At 39.7% G+C, this 26,133-nt stretch overlaps 1 protein-coding gene across 2 annotated transcripts in view; it reads right to left on the bottom strand.

Annotated features, from left to right (window-relative positions):
- ATP9B (ATPase phospholipid transporting 9B (putative)) overlaps positions 1 to 24,807 on the bottom strand; it is a 171,179-nt gene extending 146,372 nt beyond the window's left edge. For both annotated transcript variants that reach the window (XM_030041747.1, XM_030041748.1), the window contains exons 1-2: positions 24,672 to 24,807; positions 8,196 to 8,369 (exon numbers count right to left, since the gene is read on the bottom strand). In XM_030041747.1, coding sequence (XP_029897607.1) covers positions 8,196 to 8,369; positions 24,672 to 24,766 — 269 coding nt within the window. In that variant the 5' untranslated portion in view covers positions 24,767 to 24,807. The remainder of the gene's footprint in view (positions 1 to 8,195; positions 8,370 to 24,671) is intronic.
- Between the last annotated feature and the right edge of the window lie 1,326 nt (positions 24,808 to 26,133).

Genomic DNA, 26,133 nt, shown 5'->3' with positions numbered 1-26,133 from the left:
CCAGTTAGTTCCTGAGCAGCCATCCCCCCCAGGCCAACTCCCCCCAGGTTATATACTGGGCTTGACATCACACGGTATGGAATACCCCTTTGGCCAGTTTGGGTCAGCTGTCCTGGCTGTGTCCCCTCCCAACTCCTTGTGCCCCTCCAGCCTTCTTGCTGGCTGGGCACAAGAAGCTGAAAAATCCTTGACTTGGTCTAAACACTACTCAGCAACAACTGAAAACATCAGTGTGTTATCAACATTCTTCTCATACTGAACCCAAGACATAACAGTATACCAGCTACTAGAAAGAAAATAAACTCTATTCCAGCCGAAACCAGAACAGTGAGCAGACAGGCCTTCCGTGAGCACCTACCACAGCCAAAGCACGGACCTAACTGGTCATAGTGGATTTCAGCTACATCAGCAGGTGAAGTTGAACATGAAGGAAAGTGACACGTTTTCTAGTGAGGTTTTTGAATGTATTGACAGTATTTTTGATGCAGAAAAAAAAAGTAACCAGTGGGAAGCTCTTCTGAATTGTATTGAAACCAACAGAAAGGATTTTGCTGAGAACAGGAGGGGAAAGTTATGATCCAGTCACCTAAGCATTGTTTCCCTGGATGACTTCTGAAGAGTCAACCTACTTGTATGTATTTGTACACACCTGAAAGAAAACAGAAAGTCATAACCAACACTGATATGTCAGAGCAACCTCTAAAATGGAACTAATTTCCCTCCGTAAAGAACCAGATGCACTACTGCTTGAGAATACATGTCCTCTCTTGACTCCTGGGACTTTGAGCACCCTGATCTAGTGGAAGGCGTCCCTGCCGATGGCCGAGGAGGTTGGACTAGATGATCTTTAAAGATCCCTTCCAACCCAAATTATTCTATGATTCCATGTCTCTGATAAAACTTCGCTCTCAAGATATTTCTCGTAAGGAAAGTAAAGGAACATATTCTTGGAACTGACACAGTTGGAAAAATCATAATTGCAGAGTAGCTTGTTATAAAACCAAAATAATTTCAGTGAAGTTCTGCAAAGCTTTATCTAGAACTTACTAGGTAATTGACTATTGAATATGTCATTTTTCAGACAACAAAAACCTAGAAGAGACAGCAGTACATGCAAAAAGGAGTTTAGAAGTCAATCGGTCGGTCTTGACAGATTGGAAAAACTACCTGGAAGAAATAGAACACAGTTAAACAGGCAAAAGCGCAACATAGTACATTTACACAGAAATAATCAACTACACAAACGCAGAATTGGAAAAGAGTTAGCAGATAGCAGCTCAGAAGAGGACTCAGTTACTGCATAAGAATGATATACATGCGCAAAAAACCAGCATATCTGGTCAGTGTGGACAGGCATATTGCTAGCAAGTCATGAATGTATTCCTTTTTCGCAGTCCAGTGCTAGCAAGATCTCATTTGGCTTACAATACCATGTTGAAATTTGGTATTCAAAAAACAGGCCTACTGGGAAAACAAAGACCACACACAAGAGCAACAAAACAATGACAGGTCTAGAAAGCAGGGTAGGCTTGTCTACTAGATACACCGAAAGAGACAGAGTTGTTCACAGAAGGCTGAGTGTGGACCTAATATCATTTCAAGTATGTAAGAAACAGCTGCAAAGAGGAGAGGGACAATTATTCTCTAGGTCCACCATGATTAAGTAATGGTGGACTTCAACTGTGGCAAATAAGCAAGCAGGGGGGACAGACATTGAGTAAATGCTTCTAACGACTAGGTTGGAAAAAAACACTTAGGGAGGCTGGAATTGCTACCACTGCCAGGTCTCAAAGATCTGGTTAGATCAGACATAAGCGATAGGTGTAATTCATCCTGTGCAGGCAAGGAATCGACTGGACAACCTCTTAAGGTCCTTTCCTGTTCTGTTTCTCCACAATTACAGAATCACAGTACACACAAATATGCAGGGAAGAAAGGCTGTTAGCTTACATTGCCACAGTTCCACTTAAAATGTTCTTGTCTGTAGCCCACATTATCCCAAGCCTATTATAAAGTAATTTTACCAAAGAACAAATGGAATTCAAAGTTGCAGGCTCTTTTTAAAGAAAACTACAAGTTATGCAATAGTAAAATCATTCAAAGCAACATTCACTTCATTATGGAAATGCCACTACACCAATACTCACAAGCTGACATTTAAAACACTTCAATTTAAAACGCTGGATTCTTAAGACTTCCTCCCTGAAACTTTCACTATGGGATGGACATCAATTTGGTTTGATTCTATGTAAACATGCCTTTTATTTTTGTTACAAATACAAGCCCATTCAGCAACTTTTTCCCATCACTTTTAAACAGTAACAAAGAATCATTCCATCATAAAAACTGTGTTAGTTCAACATTTGAAATTCAGCCCTATTATTTAGTAACATACAAGTCAGAAAAATCAAGTTACCTTGATCATTACTTAAATTCTTCTTTAAAGCAAAATGAACAGCAGTCTATGTCATGGTTCCACAATCAGTTTAATGGCTGTGAACCTGTCATGCTGCTGCTGAAACAGCTAGTACCACCCTCCTCCCATAACAAAGGTGTGGATTCTTGCCCTTTCCCTTGTGCTGACACAACTACTCGTGCAACTGCATGGGTTAACCAGACCCACAAATTGATCCAGCTGTAAATGAATGCAGAATAAAAAGGGGGACTATTTTCTGGTAGATCCACCCCTGATTCTTGAATCTGTAAATCTGTAAAAATAGTTGAAGCGACACAGGCTACGTGCTTGCAGGAGAAGGTGCAACGATTCCACTCAGTGCTAGCTTGGATTTACACTTGATAAAACTGCTCAAGGAATTAACACTTTAAATGTGTTAGTTTCCAGGGCAGGGGGGTGGCGAGGACAATACAAACAGAAGAAACAGCTTAGCTGTATAGTAAGAAGTGTCGAGACAGATCTGTAGCACATGAGTTCCAAGGAAAATAATTTTTTCCAGGGAAAGCGAACAAGCATAACAGCTTCTGTCTACAAGCCCACAGACAGAAATTTCCTGACAGCCTTTGGAATCCTGCATTGCTTAAATCAGTTTTTGAATTTAAACCGTAAACAGACTAAACATTTGACTAGGCACAGCCTCTTTTGTAGAATAATTTCTTCAGACACTGAGGACTTTTCTACTGCAAAAATTAAACATTTGACTAAAGTAACTGAATTATATTGCCTTCCTTGCCACAGAGCTTCCCCTTCTTGAAACTACTTTTTCCATTACAGATCGACAGAGAAGCTGAAAGAGATGCCATAATGACCATTAGTTTAGCAAATGCCAAAAAGTACAGACACAAGAATGATGTCCAACTGGGAAACAACTGTGATACCTTTGATAAAAGGGATTTGACTGACACAGAGCTAACAACACTGAAGTTCTCAGACACAAGAAAACTCAGATGATGGAAATATTACAGGTTATGCCCAAATCAGTATCATAATGGTTCAGATGAGTTTTACTACCTTAAAAGTAAAAATCAGTTAGATTCTGCCATTACAGTCTCAGCAGTAATCACTGTTATATCACAGGAAGAATAAGAGGTGGACGCGCTGGCCTCAGAAATCCTAATCAATTTACATTAATTCAGATTTTTAAGAACAATGAAGTCTACCCGATACTTTTGAAACTCATATTATCAACACCCAACACATACTTAATCTGTTCTCAAATTAACATTCCCCAACACAGAAACTATTTTTGTGCAAGGGTATGGACCCTTTCATGCGCTTTTGTACCCACTGAATTTGTGTGAAGCAAACATCAGGAGATAAATCAGAATAGCATTCTCCGAGCTTCATATATCCTAAAAACATAACGTAAGATATAGCATGATCAGGACACACTTCAGATTTTCCTGAAATCTTTAATGTAAAGCCACACCTTATGCTATGGATTCAGCAATTAAAAATCACATTCTTGTTTATTGATTTAAGCATTTACTTCAAATGCCCTTGCCTAGAAAATTCAACACATGCACAGAAAGCTTTTTTTCTTAAGCCAGCTATAAGCCATGTTGCCTATATCAACACAACAGATTGTATATATGAAGAAATTAACTAATTGATAAAAGAACTTTAAGTTATATCTATTAAATGACTTTTTACCAACCTGCTTCCTAATGTATTTTTTTTATAGGAACAATAACCACACTCTTCATATTAGTAACTGATGCCGTATTTAAAAAAACTGGAGTAGTTGTTAAATAAGAACCCTTAACTTTTTCATAAATGGAGCATATCTCTCCAAGTCAAAAGCTAAAGTAAAAGTCTCAACTGACTCTGCAGCTCTAATAATAAAGGCTTTTTTTATTTTCTCTTTTCATTACTTTTATCCTACAAGCTTAACTGCCAGTATCTTTCACAAAACAGCATTTTCATCAGAATGGAAAGATAATATAAAAGCTCTATATTGTCTGCAAGGGTCAGCTTTTCCTTATTAGGTTTTAAGTAGCAGAAACTAGTTCTGCAAAGAAAACATACTGTAATTATTGTACTCAACAGGTAGCTTCAGTAATCAGGCCAAAAGCAACACAGTGGTCATGTCATTCTTAAAAGATCAGCATTTTCCCATGCTTCTGCATAACAAATGCGTTGCAGATTAATTGAAAGCGTACAGGCCATCTTAGAGCCCAAATTAATCCGAGCATTTGATATCCCCTTCACTTCATATGGAAATGCCATTCAATGGCACCATTTTCATAGGGACAAAGTGTTTTTTGATAACAAGTGGAATGTAAATCTCATGAGAAAGAAATCAATCCAGCCCAAAGAACTCCAGAGTATTGATCTATGTGCATTATAATTTCACAAGCTTGAAGAGAATTTGTAAGTTAAAGGGGAAATGATTACAGCCACAAAACAGCTGCTATATCACAAAGTTTTCTTTTAACTGTGCTATGAAAGCAAGAAATAAGCAGTTTCTGAAGTTAAAAGTTACATTGATTGAATTAAGTCTTCAGTTTGTTCAAAATCAAAGACAACATTTGATTTAATTATGATTTTTTTCTTGCAAATGTAGAAACTGTTTAAAGAGCTGCAGATTTGCAAATAAAGTACACGCCATTCAGTTCCAATCAACAAGTCTATTGTCTAAACAGAAGTTGAAAGCTGAATAAAGGATTTTTACAAAATCAATTTTAATGTACAGTGAACTTTGTCAAACCTTCCACATTTACTCCTGCCGAAAGGGTGAAACTTTTTCATCTAAACAGTAACAGTTTGTGAGGTAGCAACAAAAATCTATAGAATATAAAATTCTAGGGCTGCAAAGTAAATGATGGAAAACTTCCTCTCACAAAAGTGAGATTAATCCTAACAATGCAAGACAGACAAGAAAAACCTAGTGGGTATGGAGGGTTTTGTTTGTTTGTCTGCAACAAGTAAAATGATTTTGAACACAAACACAAGACTTCCACCAAGAACCCAAAAGAAATCGGGGCCCCCTGAGCTTGGGTCCACACAAATGCCTAGTCTTTTATTGTGTTCCTCTTTCTGTCACAGCTTTGAAAAATTTACAACTTAGTTTAAAGCACAAAAGGAAATTCTGGATGTGGAAGTTGAGATTTCAACCTCACCCAGTCTCAGGTACGAGATATTAATTTCCATAAGACAGGGTGAAATTTTAAATTCTGTTCAACTGAACAGGTTTCAGACTGCTATATTATATTTAATGTCACACTACACTTAAAAGAATGCATTTTGCCTTCTGGAAAGCAGTTTCAGTTGTTTGTATAGCATGTATAATCCACCATCAACACACATGAAAATTGTTTTCTCACATATTCCTCTCCATTTCAAGTGTGAAGGCACCAACACCCAATTGTATCCTAAACTGATACTTTACACCACATAAACAGTGTAACTCATTCTACCACAGTGCAAGCTATAACTGCATGTATGGCAATGCAGTTGCCTCCAGGTTTCCTGTATGATCTTTTGCACAATCCTAGGCAACTTTATGAACTGCAAATAGGCATTTCAAAAACTCTAGTATTCTGTGGGCCCCAGCAAAAAAATCATGAGGTTTTATTATGAGAAACCACCAAAAAGAGTAAATTAACACTGACTGCACATCCCTGACTTTTATCAGTAACAAAGCCTCAATGGTGCTCTCAGCCCAGACAAAACCTCCCCATCACCGTGATGGGTATTTACATACTCACTCAGAAGTGCTCACCCAAGCTGAGGTTTCTGTCCAGCCTGACTGGACCAGTAGATAAGATACCATGGGATTCACCTTCCTTCCAGCTGATTTTCCCCATCTCATCCAAGCAGATGTCTGCACCTTTCATGTGGGAATATCCTCTGCCTGCTAATATCCTACTGAAATTTCAAGCTTCTGCTAGGATCCGGGGGTTATCTTTTTTTTTTTTTTTTTAAATAGAGATTTTATTTCTTCTGTGAAAAATGGAAGTTATCTGCTATGATGTTCTGTTATAGAAAACACTAATGGGATTAAAATGCCTCTAGGTATAAATACAAGACTGAATTGACTCCTTATTGTATCCAAATTCAGTTGAGGAAATCAGCAAAGCAGAAGTCATACCCCTCTGAGGCCTCTTTCTTAGTGAGGGCTTTTCTTTTACACACCTAGATTAGCAGTAAAACATGTATAAGACATAGCAAAATAACGAATCCATAATGCAATTTCCTTGCTCTTTTCATTCTCAAAAATCCATCACAAATATGGCTCAAGTATTTTCATTAATAAGTTCTAATAAGTTTGAAAGTTTCTAGGCTTGAGCTCCACTTAAAGCCAAGATGTCCCTATCAATTTTAAAAAGCAAGCAAGAACATGAAATTTTGCGATCTTCAGCATTAATGAAACTTTCTTGTGACATTCTCTTATGAGTGTTAATTAGTTCCAACATAAACTCATCTTGCAATTGCCCGCTTCTATCCAAATGCAGGGTGCAGTCTTTACTCGTCTACCTGTTTTCATGAAACTTACAGGAATGTAATCACAGTAACTAATACTCACTAATACTTAAAGAGCTGAACTCACCTAAAGTATATTGTTTGAAAGGTATCTCAATTTTAAGATATGTCCAAAAGATTAACAGCTTCTTTAAATACTTAAAAATGTTTTTTAAAATCTACAATAGTAGTTCTGTAACAGAAACATTGCTTCCAAAAATCATTTACATATAGAAATGCTGCTTCTGTAACCTCTACCTTACTTCCTGCTACTTTCCAAACACTTATTCCCTATAATAAAATTAATATTCCATGAGGTTTTGTTGTATCATTATAGAAAAAAAAAAAGACACAAATCATATTTTTTCTGCAAATAGTAAAGCTGTATAACAAAATTATTAATTATTAAAGGTGCACAAATACAGCTTTGCTTAGGTAAAACAAGAGCATCAGGCCTCTTGGAATTTATTAAGTGCCATGAAAACCACCTGTGAAGACTTCCATCCAAATAAATTCTAAAATCATCTGCCCAAAAAAGCATTCGTCATTCAAGTTCACAGAAAACGCTCTACTCACTTCACTTGACTGATTCTCAGATTTTTCATTCAAGATAAAAACACCCCATGATTCTTAATCATCCTAATATCAATTTCTGTATTTAGAAATGTGCTAGCAATGCATTAGAAAGTTACTCTTCCAAGGCAACTGCATACAGCAGAGTTTAGCACAGAAAGTTTCTAAATAAGAAACAAATCACAGGAGCTAATTCCAGCTGTAATTCACACCAAGGCCACGGGTTCCATGTAGTTTTTTAACCCTTAAAGTTGAAGTGTTAACTTATCATTAATTAATGAAATTGCTTTTTCTTTTCAGTCACATCAATAAAATTTGTGCATTGTCAACTTAACACACTAATGCCCTCAGAAGTAAAAGAAAGTTTTAACCCCTCTACACCAATGTGGTTTTGAGTAGAACTGAGGACCAGGCTTATATGCCATATTATGGACCTCAGACTAGTACAAGATCTCTCTTAAAAGCCTCTCTTTTTCTTGCAAGTCAGGAAAGCAGACAGGAGAAGTACACAGCAGCAGCTCTTCAGAACTTTTTTGTTAATGGCTTGTAACGTCCTAGTAGGGAAAATACAGGCAAAGCAATCAGAAGGTGCATGACAAGCAAATTATTGTGTTCCTGTACTCTGCACATATCACACAACACACAGTTACTATTTACTTAATTCATTTAATAGTTTAATAAAAAGTACTGGTATGCAACAAACCTAGTGCAAAGGAACTTCCAGCCACCACAGATAAACCATTCTAAGCCTCTTCTTCTCTGAGAAATTCTGGCTCTTGGTAGAGTATGGTAATCACTCTCATCATTTTCAAAGCCTTCTTCTGACATCATTAGTGGCATTTCATCCAAGTGAGAGGACTCATCTTCCACTTGGTACCTGGCAACATGAAATAAAAACACTAAATAAATAGCCAATACATCATTTTTTATTACCAGGAATCTCCTAAAGTAACAAGTTAATTTTTGCCATGTGGAATTCTATAAGATATTTTCATGTAAACATCTCATGTATTTGTGCTAACACATCAACAAGAAATTCTGATTGGAGCTAAAAAATGTGTAATACAGCAAAAAGGCCTGCAATCAATCATTGTCAATCATAGTATGAGTCATTCTAGGGCAATTCTTGTTTCTTATATAATTTGTACATTCAGAGCCGCAACTTCATACTTTTCAAAGGATACTTTATAAGATTTTGTTAAACAGAATTTACTTGGCAAAGTTTATAGCAGATGCAAATAATGAGTTTTCATGGAAGCACAGACTTTAGATTTCCACTGAGCTTCTTCAACTTGCTTTCCTGACATCTACTGCTGTGTGCACAGGCCTCTATTTGAGTCACACTTTCTACACAACTCATCAGTTTCTTAGTTTTGATTGCTAAAACATAAGTTACTTTTATAATTCTACACAAAAACATTCAACAAGTCAAAACAGATTTGCCTGTGGGACCTATGGAAACAACATTAAGCCAACAATGGTCCTTTCCCTCTCCAGAAACTATTCTCCACTTCAATTTTACATTTCTGGAATGCTTTTCATGCCAAGACAAAACACTGGAATATTTCATAAGAAAATTCCCCTAAGTGCACGTAAATTGAATAACTTATTCAGTTCATATTTTTATACCATTGGGAAGATGATTGAAAAACTGCACTATTGCTTAGGTTTCCTTTCACAGACTATTAAAAGGACTATTAAGGATATTAATTAGAAGAAAATTTTTAAAAGAATTAAACATTATTATAGTCAAGCAAAGATCACCTACATGTATGCAATAACACATACAATAATCCTAACCAATAAAAATTCACGATGCAGAAGATAAACAAAAATGTCAGAAAAGCTGGCTGCACTAGTGCTTACAAAATATATGAAAAACATACCAAACTGAACACAAAAGCAAAATTTTTAAATATATAAAAATATTACTTGACACTACTGGTAATGGTAGTTAAGCAGTCTTTAAATAGGAACAGCTGATGAAAAAAGTATCTGACCAGAATAAATCAAAATATGTTCTGCATATGTATTTTTAAAATTTCTCAAATACTTTACAGTTCAGAAGACTAGTAGAGCATCATCAATGCATTATTTGAATAACATGTAATTTATCTACCTTGAAATTATTCTTGCACTGGGATTAGTGAAGAATAATTCATAGAGCTCAGGAAAAAAAATGAAAACAAGAAAAAGGATTGAGTCACAAAAAAAAAAAAAGTGTTTGGCACAGAATTAGTACATTTGATTTTTATGAAGCTGTATTCTATAGTCATCCCTTACGACGTGCGTCCTGGGACTGTCCCATTTTCCCCACAGCAACCTAAAAACAATCTATATGAAAATAGTAATTAACAAAACCAAAAATCCATTCCCTTTACGTGAGAGAGCAGCTGGAGCGCGTGGCGCTCTGCCTGGGGATGGATGAGGAGCCAGCTGAGAACTTCTGGGTTAGGATTAAAGAAAAGACAGGTAAAGGTGACTTTATAGTGGGTGTCTCCTACAACCACCTGAACAGGAAGAACAAGCAGATGAGGCCCTTTATAGACAGATAGAAGCAGCCTCACGTTCGCAGGCCCTGGTCTTCATGGGGGACTTCCACCACCCGGGTATCTGCTGGAAGGACAATACAAAAGGACATAAGCAATCCTGGAGGGTCCTGCAGTACTTTGACAACAATGTCCTCCTCCAAGCAATTAGAGGAGCCAACAGTGCTCTGCTGGACCTCTTACTCACCAAGCAGGGAGGGACTCACTGAGGATGTGAAGGTCAAACACAGCCTTGACTGCAGTGACCATGAGATGGTGGAGTTCAATGTCCTGAGGGCAGGGAGGAGGGTAAAAAGCAAGCTTACAACCCTGGACTTCAGGAGAACAGGTTTGGCCTTTTCAAGAACTGCTTGGAAGACTCCCATGGGATAAAGCCTTTTTTGGGGCCCTCTTCCCTCCAAGCTGGTTAGCATTCAAGGATCCGCTCCTCCAAGCTCAAGAGATTTCCATCTCAATGAACAGGAAGGCGGGCAAAAATGCCAGGAGGGCTGACTGGATGAACAAGGAGCTCCTGTCCAAGCTCAGATGCAAAAGAGAAATGCACAGAGGGTAGAAGCAAGGACAGGTAACCTGGGAGGAATACAAAAACATTGTCCAAGCACCCAGGGACAAAGCTAGAAAAGCTATAGCCCAAATGGAATTGAATCTGGCCAGGGACGTCAAAGACAAGAAGTCTGTAAGTACACAGGTGACAAAAGGAAGACTGGGGATAATGTGGGTCCATAGCTGAATGAGACGAGGGACCTGGTTACACAGGACATGGAAAAGGCTGAGGTACTGGATGCTGCCTTTGCATCAGTCTTTACCAGCAAGAATGGCTTTCAGGAGTCCCAGGCGTCAGAGAGCAGGGGGAAAGGCTGGAACAAGGAAGATGTACCTGTGGTGGAAGAGGATCGGGTCAGGGCATACTTAAGCAAACTGGACGTACATAAGCCCATGGGCCCTGATGGGATGCACCCACGAGTGCTGAGGGACCTGGCAGATTGTCATTGCAAGGCCACCTTCGATAACCTTTGATCAATCATGGCAACTAGGAGAAGTGACTGAAGACTGGAGGAAAGCAAATGCCACTCCTATCTTCAGGAAGGGCCGGAAGGAGGACCCAGGGAACTACAGGCTGGTCAGCCTCACCATGATCCCTGGGAAGGTGATAGACCAGCTAATCCTGGAAACCATTTCCAGGCACACAAAGGACAAGAAAACCATATGGAGTAGTCAGCATGGTTTCACCAGGGGGAAGTCACGCTTCACCAATTTGATAAACTTCTACAATGAAATAACTGGCCTGGTAGATGAGGGGAGAGCAGTAGATAGTGTCCACTTGGACTTCAGTAAGGCCTTTGATACTGTCTCCCATAAAATCCTCATAGACAAGTTGTTGATGCTGGGGCTAGATGAGCAGACAGAGGTGGACTGAAAACTGCCTGAACGGCCAGGCCCAGAGGGTGGTCATCAGTGGCGCAAAGTCTAGTTGGAGGCCAGCAACTAGCAGTGTACCCCAGGGGTCCATACTGGGTCCAGTCCTGTTCAACATCATCATTAGTGATCTGGAGGATGGAGCAGAGCTCAGCAAGTTTGCTGATGACACAAACTTTAGATGAGCAAGTGACAGACCAGGGAGTTGTGCTGCCATCACAAACAACCTCAACAGGCTAGAGAAATGGGCTGACAGGAACCTCGGGAAGTTCAGCAAAGAGAAATGCAGAGTCCTGCACCTGGCGAGGAACAACCCCACACACACCAGTATATGGCGGGGGCCACCCAGCTGGAAAGGAGCTTGGCAGAAAACAATCTGGGGATCCTGGTGGACACCAGGTTGAACATGAGCTAGCGATGTGCCCTTGCTGCAAAGAAAGCTACTGGTATCCTGGGCTGCGTTAGACAAAGTATTGCCAGCAGGTGAAGGGAGGTGATCCTTCCCCTCTGCTCAGCACTGGTGAGGCCACACACTAGACTCCTGTGTCTAGGTCTGGGCTCCTCAGTACAAGAGAGACGTGGACACACTGGAGAGAGTCCAATGAAGGGCCATGAAGATGATTAAGGCACTGGAGCATCTCACATATGAGGAAAGTCTGAGAGAGGTGGTTCAGCCTGGAGAAGAAAAGGCCTGGGCAGGTTCTTATTAACATCTGTAAATACCTGAAGGGAGGCTGGAGAGAAGAGTGAGCCAGGCTTTCTTAAGCGGTGCCCAGTCACAGGACTAGAGGCAATGGACACAAACTGAAACACAGGAGGTGCTGTCTGAACATCAGGAAACACTTTTTTACCACGAGGATGACTGAGGGCTGACAAGGGTCGTCCAGGGAGGTTGTAGCATCTCCATCCTTGGAGATGTTTGAAAGTTGTCTGGACATGATCCTGGGCAACCAGCTCTAGGTGGCCCTGCTTGAACAGGCGGGAATTCTGCTGACACAGAACAGCACCCTGAGCAGTATTCAGTCCAAAATCTTGATAGACAAACTCAGTATTTTAAAAAGAAAGTAACATTACAAACACCAGGACTAAGCATAAAGAAAGCACCATCACTGGATTTGCATTTTCTCAACTTACTGTACATTTAATACAAAAGTCTGAAACTATTTCCTTTTCCCCTAGATTTTCTGTGTTGTGCCCTGTTGTATGCAGGAATATATTAAAGCAATTATTAACCATTTTTGGATGCCAGGAAAGGGGCAGGGAGGGGGGATTGTATTGTAGTATTAGATTTGTATTGAAAAGGTACACTACATATTTTACACTGGCTACGTAATAAATTGGTATCAATACAGTTAAGAGGGAAGATCTAATAAGGAAGGAGAGAAAAAGAAAAACCAAACCCACTACTGATTAACTAGTCATTAGCTAGACACTTCCTCTTTTGGTTGGCAGGTGATGCCCTGATTCCTATACTTCCTTTGAATCACTTAGTATGGGACATCATTAACAGTGCGTTCAGACCAGATTAGAAAATAATGCATAACTAGGAATAATAATAAACACACACACACCCCTATTCCCCCCAGATGCAAGTCAGCTGAGTATTGGAATCTTAAGCATGTCAGACCTTGTGAAGAAAAATCTTCACCTATTTCAAATGATGCAAAAGCACAACTACACTGCAGAAAACAACAAAAGTTTCAAACTAAAGTGTAAATTTGTTAAAAGTTACGAGTTCCCAGAAAGTTAGCTGTGTGAAAATATGGCATGGAAAATGCTTTCAGAATTATCATCACCAGTACCTACTTAAAAAAAAAAAAGGGGGGGGGGGGGGAGTTTAAAACAAACATGAAAAACTTGATCTTCACAAACAATGTTGTCTGCAAAAAGCTGCATCTGATGTTTAGTTTAATATGGCAATCTGGCAACATGTTTTCCATTCCCATTACTATCAACAGTCATTAAGAAAAAGCACTATACAAAAAATTGTCTTCACAAAACAGAGCAGTTATTACACATTAACACATATATTATACTAAATTATATGGATTACTCTCAGACTAGACTAATTTTAACACTAGACAATAAAACCACTGCTTAAAAAAAACTTAAGACATTACTTTATGCTAAGACTTCTAATAAGGCAGGCCTGTGTTTAAACAGATTCACATTCAATGCTTTTATAATCTCTCCTGGTTAAATTTGCAAATTACATTATCAGTTTTAATATAGAGCTTTCCGTTGCATCACGTTTTGCTTTTAGACATCCGAACAATTAATAGGGTACTTGTAACACCATCCAGTGAAATCACAATCTGCTAGCTGTACTGGAGCATACAGCAAGATATTGCAATGTAACAGATATGTTTTACTTCTGTACAAAGTTAACAGGTGTCTGATTCGGGAAATTATATCCTTTATATACAAAAGTAACACAGCAAATATGGTTAAAGTCTCTCTTGAAGGAACATGCTAATGCAAGAGAATTATAGGAGGCAGACTTGGCTGAGAAACACATTCACAGACATGCATAATATTTAAATCTACTCTTGTAAATGTGTTAATATTTGCGGAGTACATTGATGTCCTAATTATAATTTCATTAAAGTTTTTTTGCCATTATATTATAAACAACTTTTTTCACAATCAGTATCTAGGTTTGCACTTTTAAATATGGAGCTTCACCAAGTAGTGAAGATAATGAGCATAAGCACCATCACGTTTAATAATCCTGACTTCAAAATACAGCCTCTGAACTGGCAAGCAATTTATTCTGTTTCAAAAGCAATTTTGCTATTGTGTTGGAAAATTGTACTTCAGTATTTAAAAACAATAAGATAATGAATAATGGATTTTTCATAACTAGGATGAGGACAAAAATCTTTATGTCTTTGTTACCTTGTATTTTTCTGCACTTAATTGCTTGAAGTGCTGATTTTCCTTGAGTGACAAATCAATTAAGTATAATCCTAGAAACTTTTATTAAAATAGGGAAGCACTGAAAGCAACATGAATAAAGAAGCTAGAGTGAAGACATCAAAACTCTCAGCATGAGTGCTACTAAATCAGGTAGGAAGACAACCATCTTGACAAAAATATGGTTTCCTAATGAAAAAGGAACATTAATATTAAACAACTTTCAACAAAATCTGACTACTATTAGGAATATCATTTAACAGATTTAAGTGAAAGGAAACCATGTACAATAAATTTAAATGAAATTTTGATATAAACATCTGCTGTGAAAATGATGCCTCAAGTCACCTATACCTATATGATTCCACTTTGATGGCTGTTTGCCAGAGTAGATACAGCTGCAGAGTTCCATGGGTGCCATAACTGGTAATGGTAACCATTTTAATTAATTTAAATCCAATCAGGCTACCTATTTAGATCCGTACTTATTTGTCAGCTTTCCATTGTTCTGAAAGAGCAATGCTCAAGAGCACTGCAGGAAGGTGCAAGGGGCAGGACAATCAGGACCGCATGTTCTTCTGGTTTTACTTGCTTGACAAATGCAGAAGCAGTATCTATGATGGATTTTTCTATCTGTCTGCTTAAAAGACCCAGGCAGGATAGAAGCACTGTGTCAGATACTGCATAAATACCATTTCCTTGTCACCTATCACTTGTGCTATATACCATAATTCACAGGAAGGAAAAACAAAGCTGATGTCTTAAAGCAGTATTTCTCAAACCCAGTGAGAGAGGGAAAAGGAATGCATGGCCATGAGTCTACACAGGAATTGGATATATGAGCTGGCTGTGGGATGCAGAATAGCATAGAAGAGAGGCAGCAGTGGAAGAAGTTCCAGCCGAGCATCCGAGTAGAAAAGCTGAGAAAGACCAGTTACTGGCAGTTGAGCTATCACTGCTTGCCACTGTGACCATGTCCCATCCCACCAAGCACTGGCAATTTGGCTCAATGGCTGCTGCCACCCACAGCACTCCCTCTGCTTCTGGTCACGGGCAGAGGAAAGACTGAGAGTAAGCAGCACAACCTCCTCTCACCCATATCCTGCTCTACCTCCAGTAATTCCTCCAGGGGTTAACCTAGGTGAACACCTTCCCAGTCTGAGGATAAAGGAGACTGTCAAATTGTAGAGATGCAGTAGGAGGAATAATGAAGAAAGGGACAGGCATGTTTATATAAAGAGCAAGAATTGTTCCTTAAAGGACAAACCACCTGACGTAACTGTTCAGATCCTGTCCTGTGACAAAGAAAAAAATTCCAGGAAACTCTGTACAGCAGCAGGAAAAATTTTATTAAGAAATGCATGTTCATCCATAACCATACTCATAAGTATACAATGTATTGTGGTATAACTGCTCCTCTTACTCAAATATCCAGTGTCTCCATAAAACAGATTGCTCTGCTAGAAGCTACCCGAGAAAAATCAAATTACAAATTTTTTTTTTTCAAATATTCTTCTGCATTTTTAAAGATTGGAAGTTACTTTTTCCCCTCTAATTTCAAACACCTCTATGCTTTACACAGCAGTAAATTTAGTTTAACTACAGAACAATCATGTTGTTCCTAGATTGCAACAGCAGTGGAAAATGGAAAAATCTTCTACAGGTGAATGCATGAAATTTAAAGAATTTCCTTTAACCTCTTCCTCCAAAACATAGAAAAGCTAATTTCTAAAAACTTCTGAAATATTAGAGCTTACCACTATTTGTCTCTATTTAGCTTTAGTTATGCCTCTAATGCAAGTGCACCCCTAACCAGTATTACTTGGGAATTCTCTGAATCCAAGTCCTGGCCTAAAAAAAAATACATACACACACACACAGAATAATCCTATTAGAAATTTATATGCATTATCAGGGACAGGTGTGTCAGATATCTACACAGAAGAGGACACTAACCACAGCACTCCAACAGTTATAACAACAAAAAAACCCAAACAAAAAAACCCCAAGTAAACAGTTGGGACAGCTTTTAAGGAAGCCGAAGATTTGTGGACCTGAACATTTATATCCAGTTTCAATAGTTAACTTTGCTTTTGTGTCCTTGCATGAAAGGATCTATAAAAACCTATTACAACACTCCCATCATAGCGCATGTTTATCCATCGGACAACAAAACAGAAGGAAAAAGTACTTCTGCTGTATGCAGGCAAGTTTATTACTGGGTGTGTCACCAAGATGAATAGTATTTACTGCAATAAGACCAAATAAATCAAGTTGCCCCAGCCTTTTACAAATGATGCAGAGAGATATTCTGGAAAAACATAAGGCAGCATTTTTGATCAACTACTACAATAAGAAAAAAAAGGGAAAAAAAAAAAAAAGGCTGACATCTTCTGCCATGGAGAGCTAAGGGAAAAACCGTCACATCGGTTGAGATAAAGGTCTGAAAGCAGATCACATAGTTATTACCAAGACAGCTCCCTTTCATCAGTAGCTTATCAAAAATTGCTTAAATCACAGGTACTAAAACTACAGGTTCCACTCGACACTTACATAAAGCAAATATTCTGAATGCTATTTGCCTTCTCTCTCTCCTAGCTCTCACTTTAACAGAGCTGTGTACAGATGAAACAAATTCAGGAGATCTGCATAATGAAGCCTTCATGAAAAAAGGCACCCTTCCTTATTCCCCTTTGCTTACCTTACAAAGCATTACATATATCCTAATACAAGATCTTTTTCAACCCATGACAAGATGAGTGAGTCTCTGTATTTAACAAATAGATACCAGAAATACCTAAATACACAGCAGGACCTGAGGAAACATCATCTACATTCACCAGAATCCTATTTTTAATTAGTAGGGTACGTCATTGATCACAACAACGGGACCATTTTATCACTGTCACTGGGTATTGTTATTGACATTGTAGCCCAATCAATTGTTTTCTCTCCCTGTTCTTAGCAATCCAAATGCCTGCCCAAGCAACACAAATCACTGTATTTAGATACTACAGATACAAACCAGGAAGGCATGCAACTATAGGGCAAAAATAATAGCTTAAACACGAACAATCTTAGAAACACATTTACAAAGTTTATTCTACTGCACATGCAGTCACACATGTTGACTGCAAAAGATAGGATCACCTGCAATAACAATTTGAAGTTCTCAAACACTTTTTTGCCTAAAGATTAAAATGCCTCAGATCAGGATAATTACTCTAAGAATAATCGTGCTAAAGATTATGACTATCTATAAACCTATCTTGGTGTGAAAGAGTATTACTAGTGCAGAAAAAAACAGGACAACTTTTTCCAAATACACAGTTCTAAGTAATGTCAAGTCAAAGAACTGCAATTAATTACTAAAAACACTAAAAGTTCCTTTGTCATCAAAATTTATGTCTGCAGACAAAGTATTACTTCTCTGGTATGACACCAACGAAAGTGTCATTGTACGCAAAAATATTTTACAGTTCCTATTGTGAGCAGCTCTATATGCAAGTAATATGGTTACCTGCACCATTAAATCAAAGGTTGCTTTGAAAAGCAAAAGGCACAGAAACTAAAATCACAACACACACTGCATAAAAGCTCTGAAAACATTAACATATGTCAAGGCCATTTTTCAAAAGCTATGTATCAAACTACTTTGACCTTTGTCCCCAGCAAAAACCTTAGAATCCACACCAATCCTAAATCAGGTGCCAGTCCCAATGAGCAGTATTAACCTATGAATAAAGTCTTCAGCAAAGCAACACGCAATCCAGGAATGTGAATATGCGAACAATGGGCATAGAACACACATTGAGAAGAAAGTTAAGAAAAAATTCGCTGCTAACTTCTTTTTCTAAAAACCAGTGGTATTCACAACTTGAGAGTCTTGAAAACATAGACTGAACCACTGTTACACAAATAGAACATCCCAAGTACAACATCCCATGCAAACAACCCTGTTGGAAGAATCAGAATTAAGAGATGGCATCTCAGATTCAGCCTAAAAATTACTCAGTGACATATTCCAAACAAGAACAGTGTATCTGTCCAAACTCACAATTCAGGAAAGGCTAATTACAACGGACAGTATGTCCTGCAAGACAGTGACATCAATTTTTTTTTTGATGAAAAGAGTTCTGCTTTGCAAAGAGACAAACAATTTGAATTTCAGGTGAAGTCAGTAAAAAAAAAAAAAACAGGGGGGCAATAGTTCTCCTGTAAAAAGAGCAAAAGGACATATATGATTGATCTACTTTGTAAGAATAGCATAACAGTACAGACAATTCTCCTAACTACAATTCTACAGAGATTTCTTCGCACTGCATTTCGTCCTTTCCTCCTCATGCTAAAACAAAAGCTAGAGGTGTATTTGAATGAACATTTGAATATATCAGCATAACATACAGCTGTGTATTTTAACATGTTCTCATTTCCAATACACTTTAACATCTATACATTAGTAGCTCTAACGTAAAATGCTTATCAGGATTACTTTTGGTTGTTCGGAGCTCATGACATTTCTAGCAAGTATCAGCTGAACCTGTAACATTTGTAATTTTTGATATCACAGTAACAACCAGTACATCTCACTTTGGGTTGCTACCTCCAGCAAAGAAAACTTCTGTCCTAGAGAGAGGAGGGTTAGACTAATTTGTAATCGTGTGTCCACTTAGTTGCCAGTTCGGTATGCCTGTCACAGAGGAAAAAAAACCCACAAGACAGGGGCTCTAATTTAAACAAAGCATCACAGGAACTAGGATGATGTTACGAGCTTTCTTCATGAGCAAGTGGAAACATGCCAGTACACATGCAGACAATTAACAAGCAGTGTCCACTCACGCACACTCCAACAGTTGCTTAACTTTCAGGAGTTTCTGTGACCATATCCTGAGTAGTAGGATGAATAACAATGCTATTTCTACAAAAAAAGTAACATAAACTTTTACAGCTTATGCTTCTGGATGAAACTATTTGTTGCTTCTGGTCAAACAACAGATGTTTGAAGAAGTTACTGTCACTTTGCAACAGCAGTTTCAAAACATAAAAGTTCAAAAGTAAATTCATTTCCATCTTCAGAATGCTTTATCACAGAAGTTATATTAAAATTAATGTCAATATTGTCAATCCTTCAGATTCATCTGTCATTTCAAACTCATTTTCAGGATGAGATACGTACAGCCCTTCAATTAACAGGTATGGGGGGGAGAAGAGCAGGTTAAAATGAAACCTGTAAAACTGTGCCCAAACATTGTTAAGAACTTTTGATTGTAAACTTTCAGACATACCCAGGGACAGAGATCATAGGAACTAGGAACATTTTAGAAAAACTGCAAGAAATACCAAGTATCACTGCATACAACCCATGCAACATGTAAACTACACTGATACATATCAAAGTTCAGGTTTTTGAATAATTATGGACATTTTGCAAGGCTTTCCAGACCCAGAGTTGTTGCAAAATAAGTTATGAGCTTCCTGTAAACACCTTTCTACAAGAGATGTTAGGTCCTATTAGCTCTGATTGTTACACAGTCTCAACAAATAACAATTTGAGTTATTTGGGGAAGTTTTTATTCTTAATTTTTACACTTAAAATATCAAAAAACTAGCACTGGAATATGAAGAACAACATCTGAACTATGAAAAATCACACTGTACTTCAGAACTAGAACACGTGCTTCTAACAAACAACTGAGCAAGCACCAGGTATCAAAGTATTTTACCAAAGCTGACTTCAAACAACGTCAGAAATTAAAGAAAATCACAGAATTACTGTACATGCACCTAGTGTTATCTCTTGACATTTGTACGTCTCTACTTTTTGGTGGTTCACGGTGAAATCTAGCCAAACACCTTGAGAAATCATAACCAGAAGGACTGCAAGATTGCTGGGAACAGCTTTCATTTAAATGAAAAGCATTAGAACAGTAATACTACATTAAATCATCTTACTGTCTACGTAATTAGAAAATTTGTTTGACATTTATAAATATCAGGGAAGCATGTGAATTCTCAGCAAACTTTGAGTTCTGCAGACTTCCATTCTGTTTTGCCTAGAATAGATTATTTTTTTCCTATTATACATACCTCACATGAAATAAGCTACAATCCACTAGTTGTTAAGCAACAAGTGTCTTGCATTTACCTGGACAATGGACACATTATCCCATTATTTTGTTCTTCCTTCTTGTGTAATTTTCTTTTTTGCTAACGACATAAAAGAATGAGAATTCAAAAATAACAGTATAGCTGGCTGCCTTAAAACAGAGTTGCTCAATCAGTGAGCAAGCTGCAGAGACAAACAACAGCAGTTGATCTGTTCCACAATTTGCCCTACTGTAACCGCCTAATATATCTAGTGTGGTCATTCGTAAGCACACTGCTGTGACCCACACTATGAATAATCGTGCAAGAGGATTCCTTCCAGTGAGTGAATGTTTTTCATGACATCACCTCTGTGAATACCTGGAGCGCAACTGAATTTATGTAACACTGGACACAACTAGTAAGACCTGATTTTTTGGTACCAGCTCAGGAGTCCCAACACCTCATACCTTGGCCCTAACAGACCAAATACAAGCATACGCTGACAGCAGCAAGTGCGTGACATCTGAACAAACCAGGTATTTTGCTTTTGGATAAATTAGGGCTGACTACTGTTTAATTCCTTATCAGCTTCAAAATTCCACCAGGCTTCTTGTTTTCCTTCCATCAACCTCACATGACAACACAGGCACAGCACAGTTAACTTCCTTCCTGTGTTTAGCAGTTGATTACTCCAGGGCTGATGATGACAAATACAAGTCTAACATACAGAACCAATCGTGTTAAGTCTCACTGCACATTTAAGGTGATCCTGGATGTTCTCTGGTCTTCTTTTCCCTTCACAATGTAAACAAAAAGCAGTAGCTATTTTTCCTGTAGATAACAGATCCTTCAGGCTGAAGGACAAAGTGCTGAAACAAGTGCTGAATCAATCACCTCTTTGTCCCCAAGCCTTCTACAACTATTCAAGTTGAATATATAAAACAATACCAAGGGCTTTTTTAATAATTTGAAGATGAACAACCTTTTACTTCAAGATAGATCTCCCTAGTTTCCAACAGTAGCACACAAACAGTTCTCTGTAGGTAGGGGAAGGTGGCAGAAGATACAAAACCTGAATTTCTACTGCAAAAATAGTAAGTTGCCCTTAAAAATCAGAAATAAAAGCAGAACAGGATGCATGTGTTCACTGAACCACAAGTAACATTTAATATGTGGTTTTAATTTTTTCTTTTAAACAGGCCTTAACATATACAAAGTTAATACATAAAATAAATTAACCTTGTCATGTTTGTAATGAAGTACATCCCAGGACATTTCATGGCTCTTAACTAGCTACAATTTTATACAGAAGTGTACAGTCTCAGGTGTGTATCATCAAAGTTTCTTCAGGTGTGTGGGAAAAACATATTCCAGCTTTAAAATGCGTGTTATCAGTCCCTCAAAATAATCTCAAAAGCAGAAAGTACATTACAGACAAACACTGAATGAGGAAGTCTTTGTCCTCACTGCAAAGTACAGCAACACTGGCAGAGACTCCTATAGACTGCTTAGCTCAAGCAAAAGAAGTCATCCTACAAATTAGCTTTGAGGCCACTAAAGGTTAGCAACTGACAACTTGTATTAACTGATGTTGCACAGTAGCAGGGCAATCAATCAACCCGAGTTAAAAACACTACCATGCTGAAGTTAAGGACCCGAGTATAAGACTTTCAAAAAACTGCAAATTCTTCACTGAAGGAACAAATCACAGCAAGTAAAAGACTCATGAAGACCCTGAAACCACAGTACTGGATTAAACCTGAGATACCAACTCTATTACATTTTAATCAGCATTTGTTTCTAGACATCTTCGCAAGTATGAATTATATACCCTTTTAGGCAAAATCCGCATGTACATATGCATGTGATAACTTTCTGCATATCAGAGACCTCAGTGACTTCACTTCAACACTCTTATAAGTATCTGCAACATCAGGACCTTTGCTGCAGTTTCCACAGGAATGCAAGGCTTCTTCAAAGTCTGTGCTGAAGATAAAGATTAGAAAAGCAGGATGAATCATTCATAAAGACATAGGAGCTGTAGTTCAATTACAAGCTTAGAGTCATAAGACTTACAAGTTGTAGTTCAACCACCTGTACTGTCATATTTCCTCTTTGACTTTACACAAGACACCTGTGGTAGAATCTACACAAGCATTCCCATGCTCTTGTTACAGGTTCACAGGACACCTTTCAAAGAACACAACAGGTGCTCTCACAAATCCAGGGCATGGTATTCTTGAAGGAGAATGACCAACCTACTCAACTCACCTTTGGAAAAATAGAAAGAATTAGAGCGAGTGAAGAGGTTGGTGTATGTATTCTAATTCTCAGAGCTCAAAAGAGCAATTTATTTAATCAAGTGATCAAAATAAAGCAACACAATAAACATGTCTGCCAACTTTTAAAGGTTTTATAAACCTACAAGTAGTTGAACAAAAGTAATGAAAACCATAGATAATCATTTGTGTGGAGTATCAGTAAGTTCAATATGTATCACCCGCACTCGAGAAACACAAAGATTATGAAAGACCGTAACTCTGAAAGACGTAATCTAAATTAGAAGGAATTTAATCCACAGTCTTTGGAGGGTGATGTTGATCAAACAAGATGGAGGGGAAGAAGCAGATCTGTAATGAACTGGTAGTTCCTTGTTAGATCTTACAGTTTGCCAAATCTGATTATAAAGCCGGGTTTAAACAGTTTGTATAAATAACTGTAATTACTGCCTGCAAATGTAGTTTCAATAAATGTGTGTATCTACCTGATTTATGAACTCAACCCATCATATCTATGGCATTTTTCAAATCACCAAAACACTCCTGGGTAACCTACAAGAGAACTACCTGATACCTTTCATGTTCTGGACTAAGTTTTTGCTTACATAATCCTCCCCTTTCCCTTTTTCTTCCAAAGCACAACACCTACTGAGAAGCTTACAGATTCCAGCAAGAGCTTCCCCTGCTTCAATTCTCCAAGGAATAGGGATGATGATGATAACGCTGCCCTACCTTAAAAGAGAGGACAAACCTACTACAAGTTGTCGGACATCCAAGTATTACCGAGATGGGGAAAACTACTATTATGGCAGACTGTCCTACGAGCTCATGAACGTTCATAAAAAAATGTTTTTATCTAGTTTAAGAATCAAGACAACATAATTTAAGCCTAACATACTTGGCACAGTTCTAAACTACCTTTTCTGTTAGTTATTTCATTGGGAGGGACAGAGAAGAAAATACACATTATTCATGATGAAATGGATTTATCGCTGTATTTGAATTAGAACAACAGCACCAACTATTTTTAGAAAGTCCATTTACTTCAGATCCTACAACTGCTCCCTCCAGTCCTTGCGTCCACAATCAGCGTTCTACAAAAAACAAGAGAAGAGAAAAAACCCTCAAACTAACTGATCCTCCACTGTAAGAGTGCTGTCCAATGGACACACCAAAATTACAGAGCAAAGTTTTTCTTTGCTCGCAACGACAGCATACCTAGAAATTACTCACAATAACGGGAATTAAAGAACGACTCAATCTTTGCCTGAAACTTAATTTGACGGCAGACCTTTAAACTGGCTTCCTCAAACTGCTTAACCCCCAAGACAGCACCTTGCAAGAAATTTGGAGTTATTTTAATTCTTACGTTTAAGAACGTTTTCCGTGCCCGCACGCAGCAACTACCTCACAGCCCGTTTACCAAACAAGCCACCCAAGGCGAGCACCCCGCTCCTAACTAAACTACTTGGCAAGGGACCCGGGCTGCGCGGAGTTGCAGGCGGCCCCCCGGCGTGGACGGGGGGGGGGAGCGAAGGCCGCACCCGTGGCCGCGGGGCCGGCAGCGGCAGGGCCTCGGGGCCCTGCGGCACCACCACCACCCGCCGCCGCCGCCACCATCACCACAGCCCGGCCGGGCGAAGGGAAGAGCGGGACGCCCTCCTCACGGGGGTCCGGGGTATGGGGGGGGGGGGGGGGCGGCCAGGCCGGCGGAGGCCTGGGCCGAGGCAGGGGCTGCCGACAACCCCGCTTCTCGGCCTACAGGGGGGGCCGCCGCCCCTTCCCGCGCTCCCCGCGGAGCGGGTCCGGGAGCCCCACGGGGTAACGGGGCCGGGCGAAGGGCGCACGCCGCCCCGCCCGCCCTTAGAGATGCCGCGGGTGAGGGGGTTTGAGGGGGGGGGGGGACACCGCCGCGCCGCCTCTGCCCGGTACCTGTTGTGCCTCTGCGCCGCGGCGGCGCTGGTGTAATAGGCCGCTCTCCGCTGGGTGCTGCGCGGCACCGGGTGCAGCGGGATCTGATCCGCCATCTTGGGGGCGCTCCCCCCCCCCCCCCGGCTTCGTGCCCGTCCGCTTCCCCTCCTCTTCCTCCTCTTCCTCCTCCTTCCCCGCCGCCCTGGCGTCACGGGCACCCCCCAGCTGACGCCAGAGAGGGAGGAAGCGCCGGCGGGGCGGGGCCTCGGGATCGACAAGGGCGCGGGGCGGCGGGGCGGGCTTCGCCGAAAGCCTTCCTCGGGGTTGGGCGGGAGTTGGATGGCTCGGGTCGTGAGGTACCGGGCGGGCGAGGCGGGAAGAGGGAGAGCCGCAGGCTGCGCGGGGGGGATCCAGGGGCCCGCGGGAGGAAGGCGAGAGTGCAGGGGCTGAACGGGAGCGGCGGGGAGATCGAGGCCGAAGCGGTTGTCCTCGGTTAGCCTGGGGATGCCTGCTGGTTTTTGAGTTGATCTCGGTAGGGTCCCCTTCCCTCCCTCGGATGGCAAGGAGGAGGTGTCACCTGTGTTGGGTCACAACGCTCGCGTGGTCGCCCGGAACAAATAGAAGCGCTGCGAACTGGCGAGGATTCTTTCCCGCCATTAAACAGAGGCAGTTTTTGTGAGCCAGAGTTATTGCCACGTGGAAATGGACGTTCTGTAAGTCAGGGGTAACGAACCGGTCTGTGGGACCTCATGGGGGAAAGATCAATACACGGGAACAAAACCCGGTTTGGAAGATAGATGTGTTCAGAGACCTACTGTGGGATGTTATCCCTCGGTATTCCTCTGAAATCGGATGCTGTGGGGAGCAAAAGGCCTAACACCATCACAAATATGGAAGACTTTCCACAAAAGGAGAAAAAAAATTTCCTTCTCAATGTCTATTCAAAGTAGAAGAAACATCCAATAAAAAATTAGAAAGGACCTACCAGGAAAAATTTTCATTCAAAGAAATTTCCGCCAAAAGAAGACAGCAAAGTATGTCCAAAATGCAGAACACGAGATTAAATGACAGATACATGGAAAAAGCTTTTCTTGATAGTTTTTGTTTCTCTTCAATAATGTAAGTTGCTGGGGTCACCTTTCCAACAGAACATTTCAGATTTCTTAGCAATAGTACAGTAGGAAGCCAGGCTTTACTGTCTAGTTGTACACCAGTCATTTTGCAAAATGCCTTAAACTTACTAATTTCAAAATACGGTAGAATGAAAAAAGATTTCACAAATGACTGGGCTTACACAAGATGGTAATGAGACCAAGATCTTTGGCAATGAATTGCTGATTATGCAAGTTACTCAAGCCAAAGGTGCCAGTAGGATGCCACTTTCAGTCTTCTAGAACGTGGGCTTTTTTCCTTTTATTGTTCTGAAGATACCGTATGGCAGAAAGATGTTCATGGTCCAGGCGAAACCTTTGGTCTGCTGGAT

Source organism: Aquila chrysaetos, chromosome 18 (genome assembly GCF_900496995.4).
Source record: "Aquila chrysaetos chrysaetos chromosome 18, bAquChr1.4, whole genome shotgun sequence".
Taxonomy (NCBI): Eukaryota; Metazoa; Chordata; class Aves; order Accipitriformes; family Accipitridae; genus Aquila; species Aquila chrysaetos.
The sequence above is the reverse complement of the archived record's forward strand: the minus strand, read 5'-3'. Positions and strand labels throughout refer to the sequence as shown.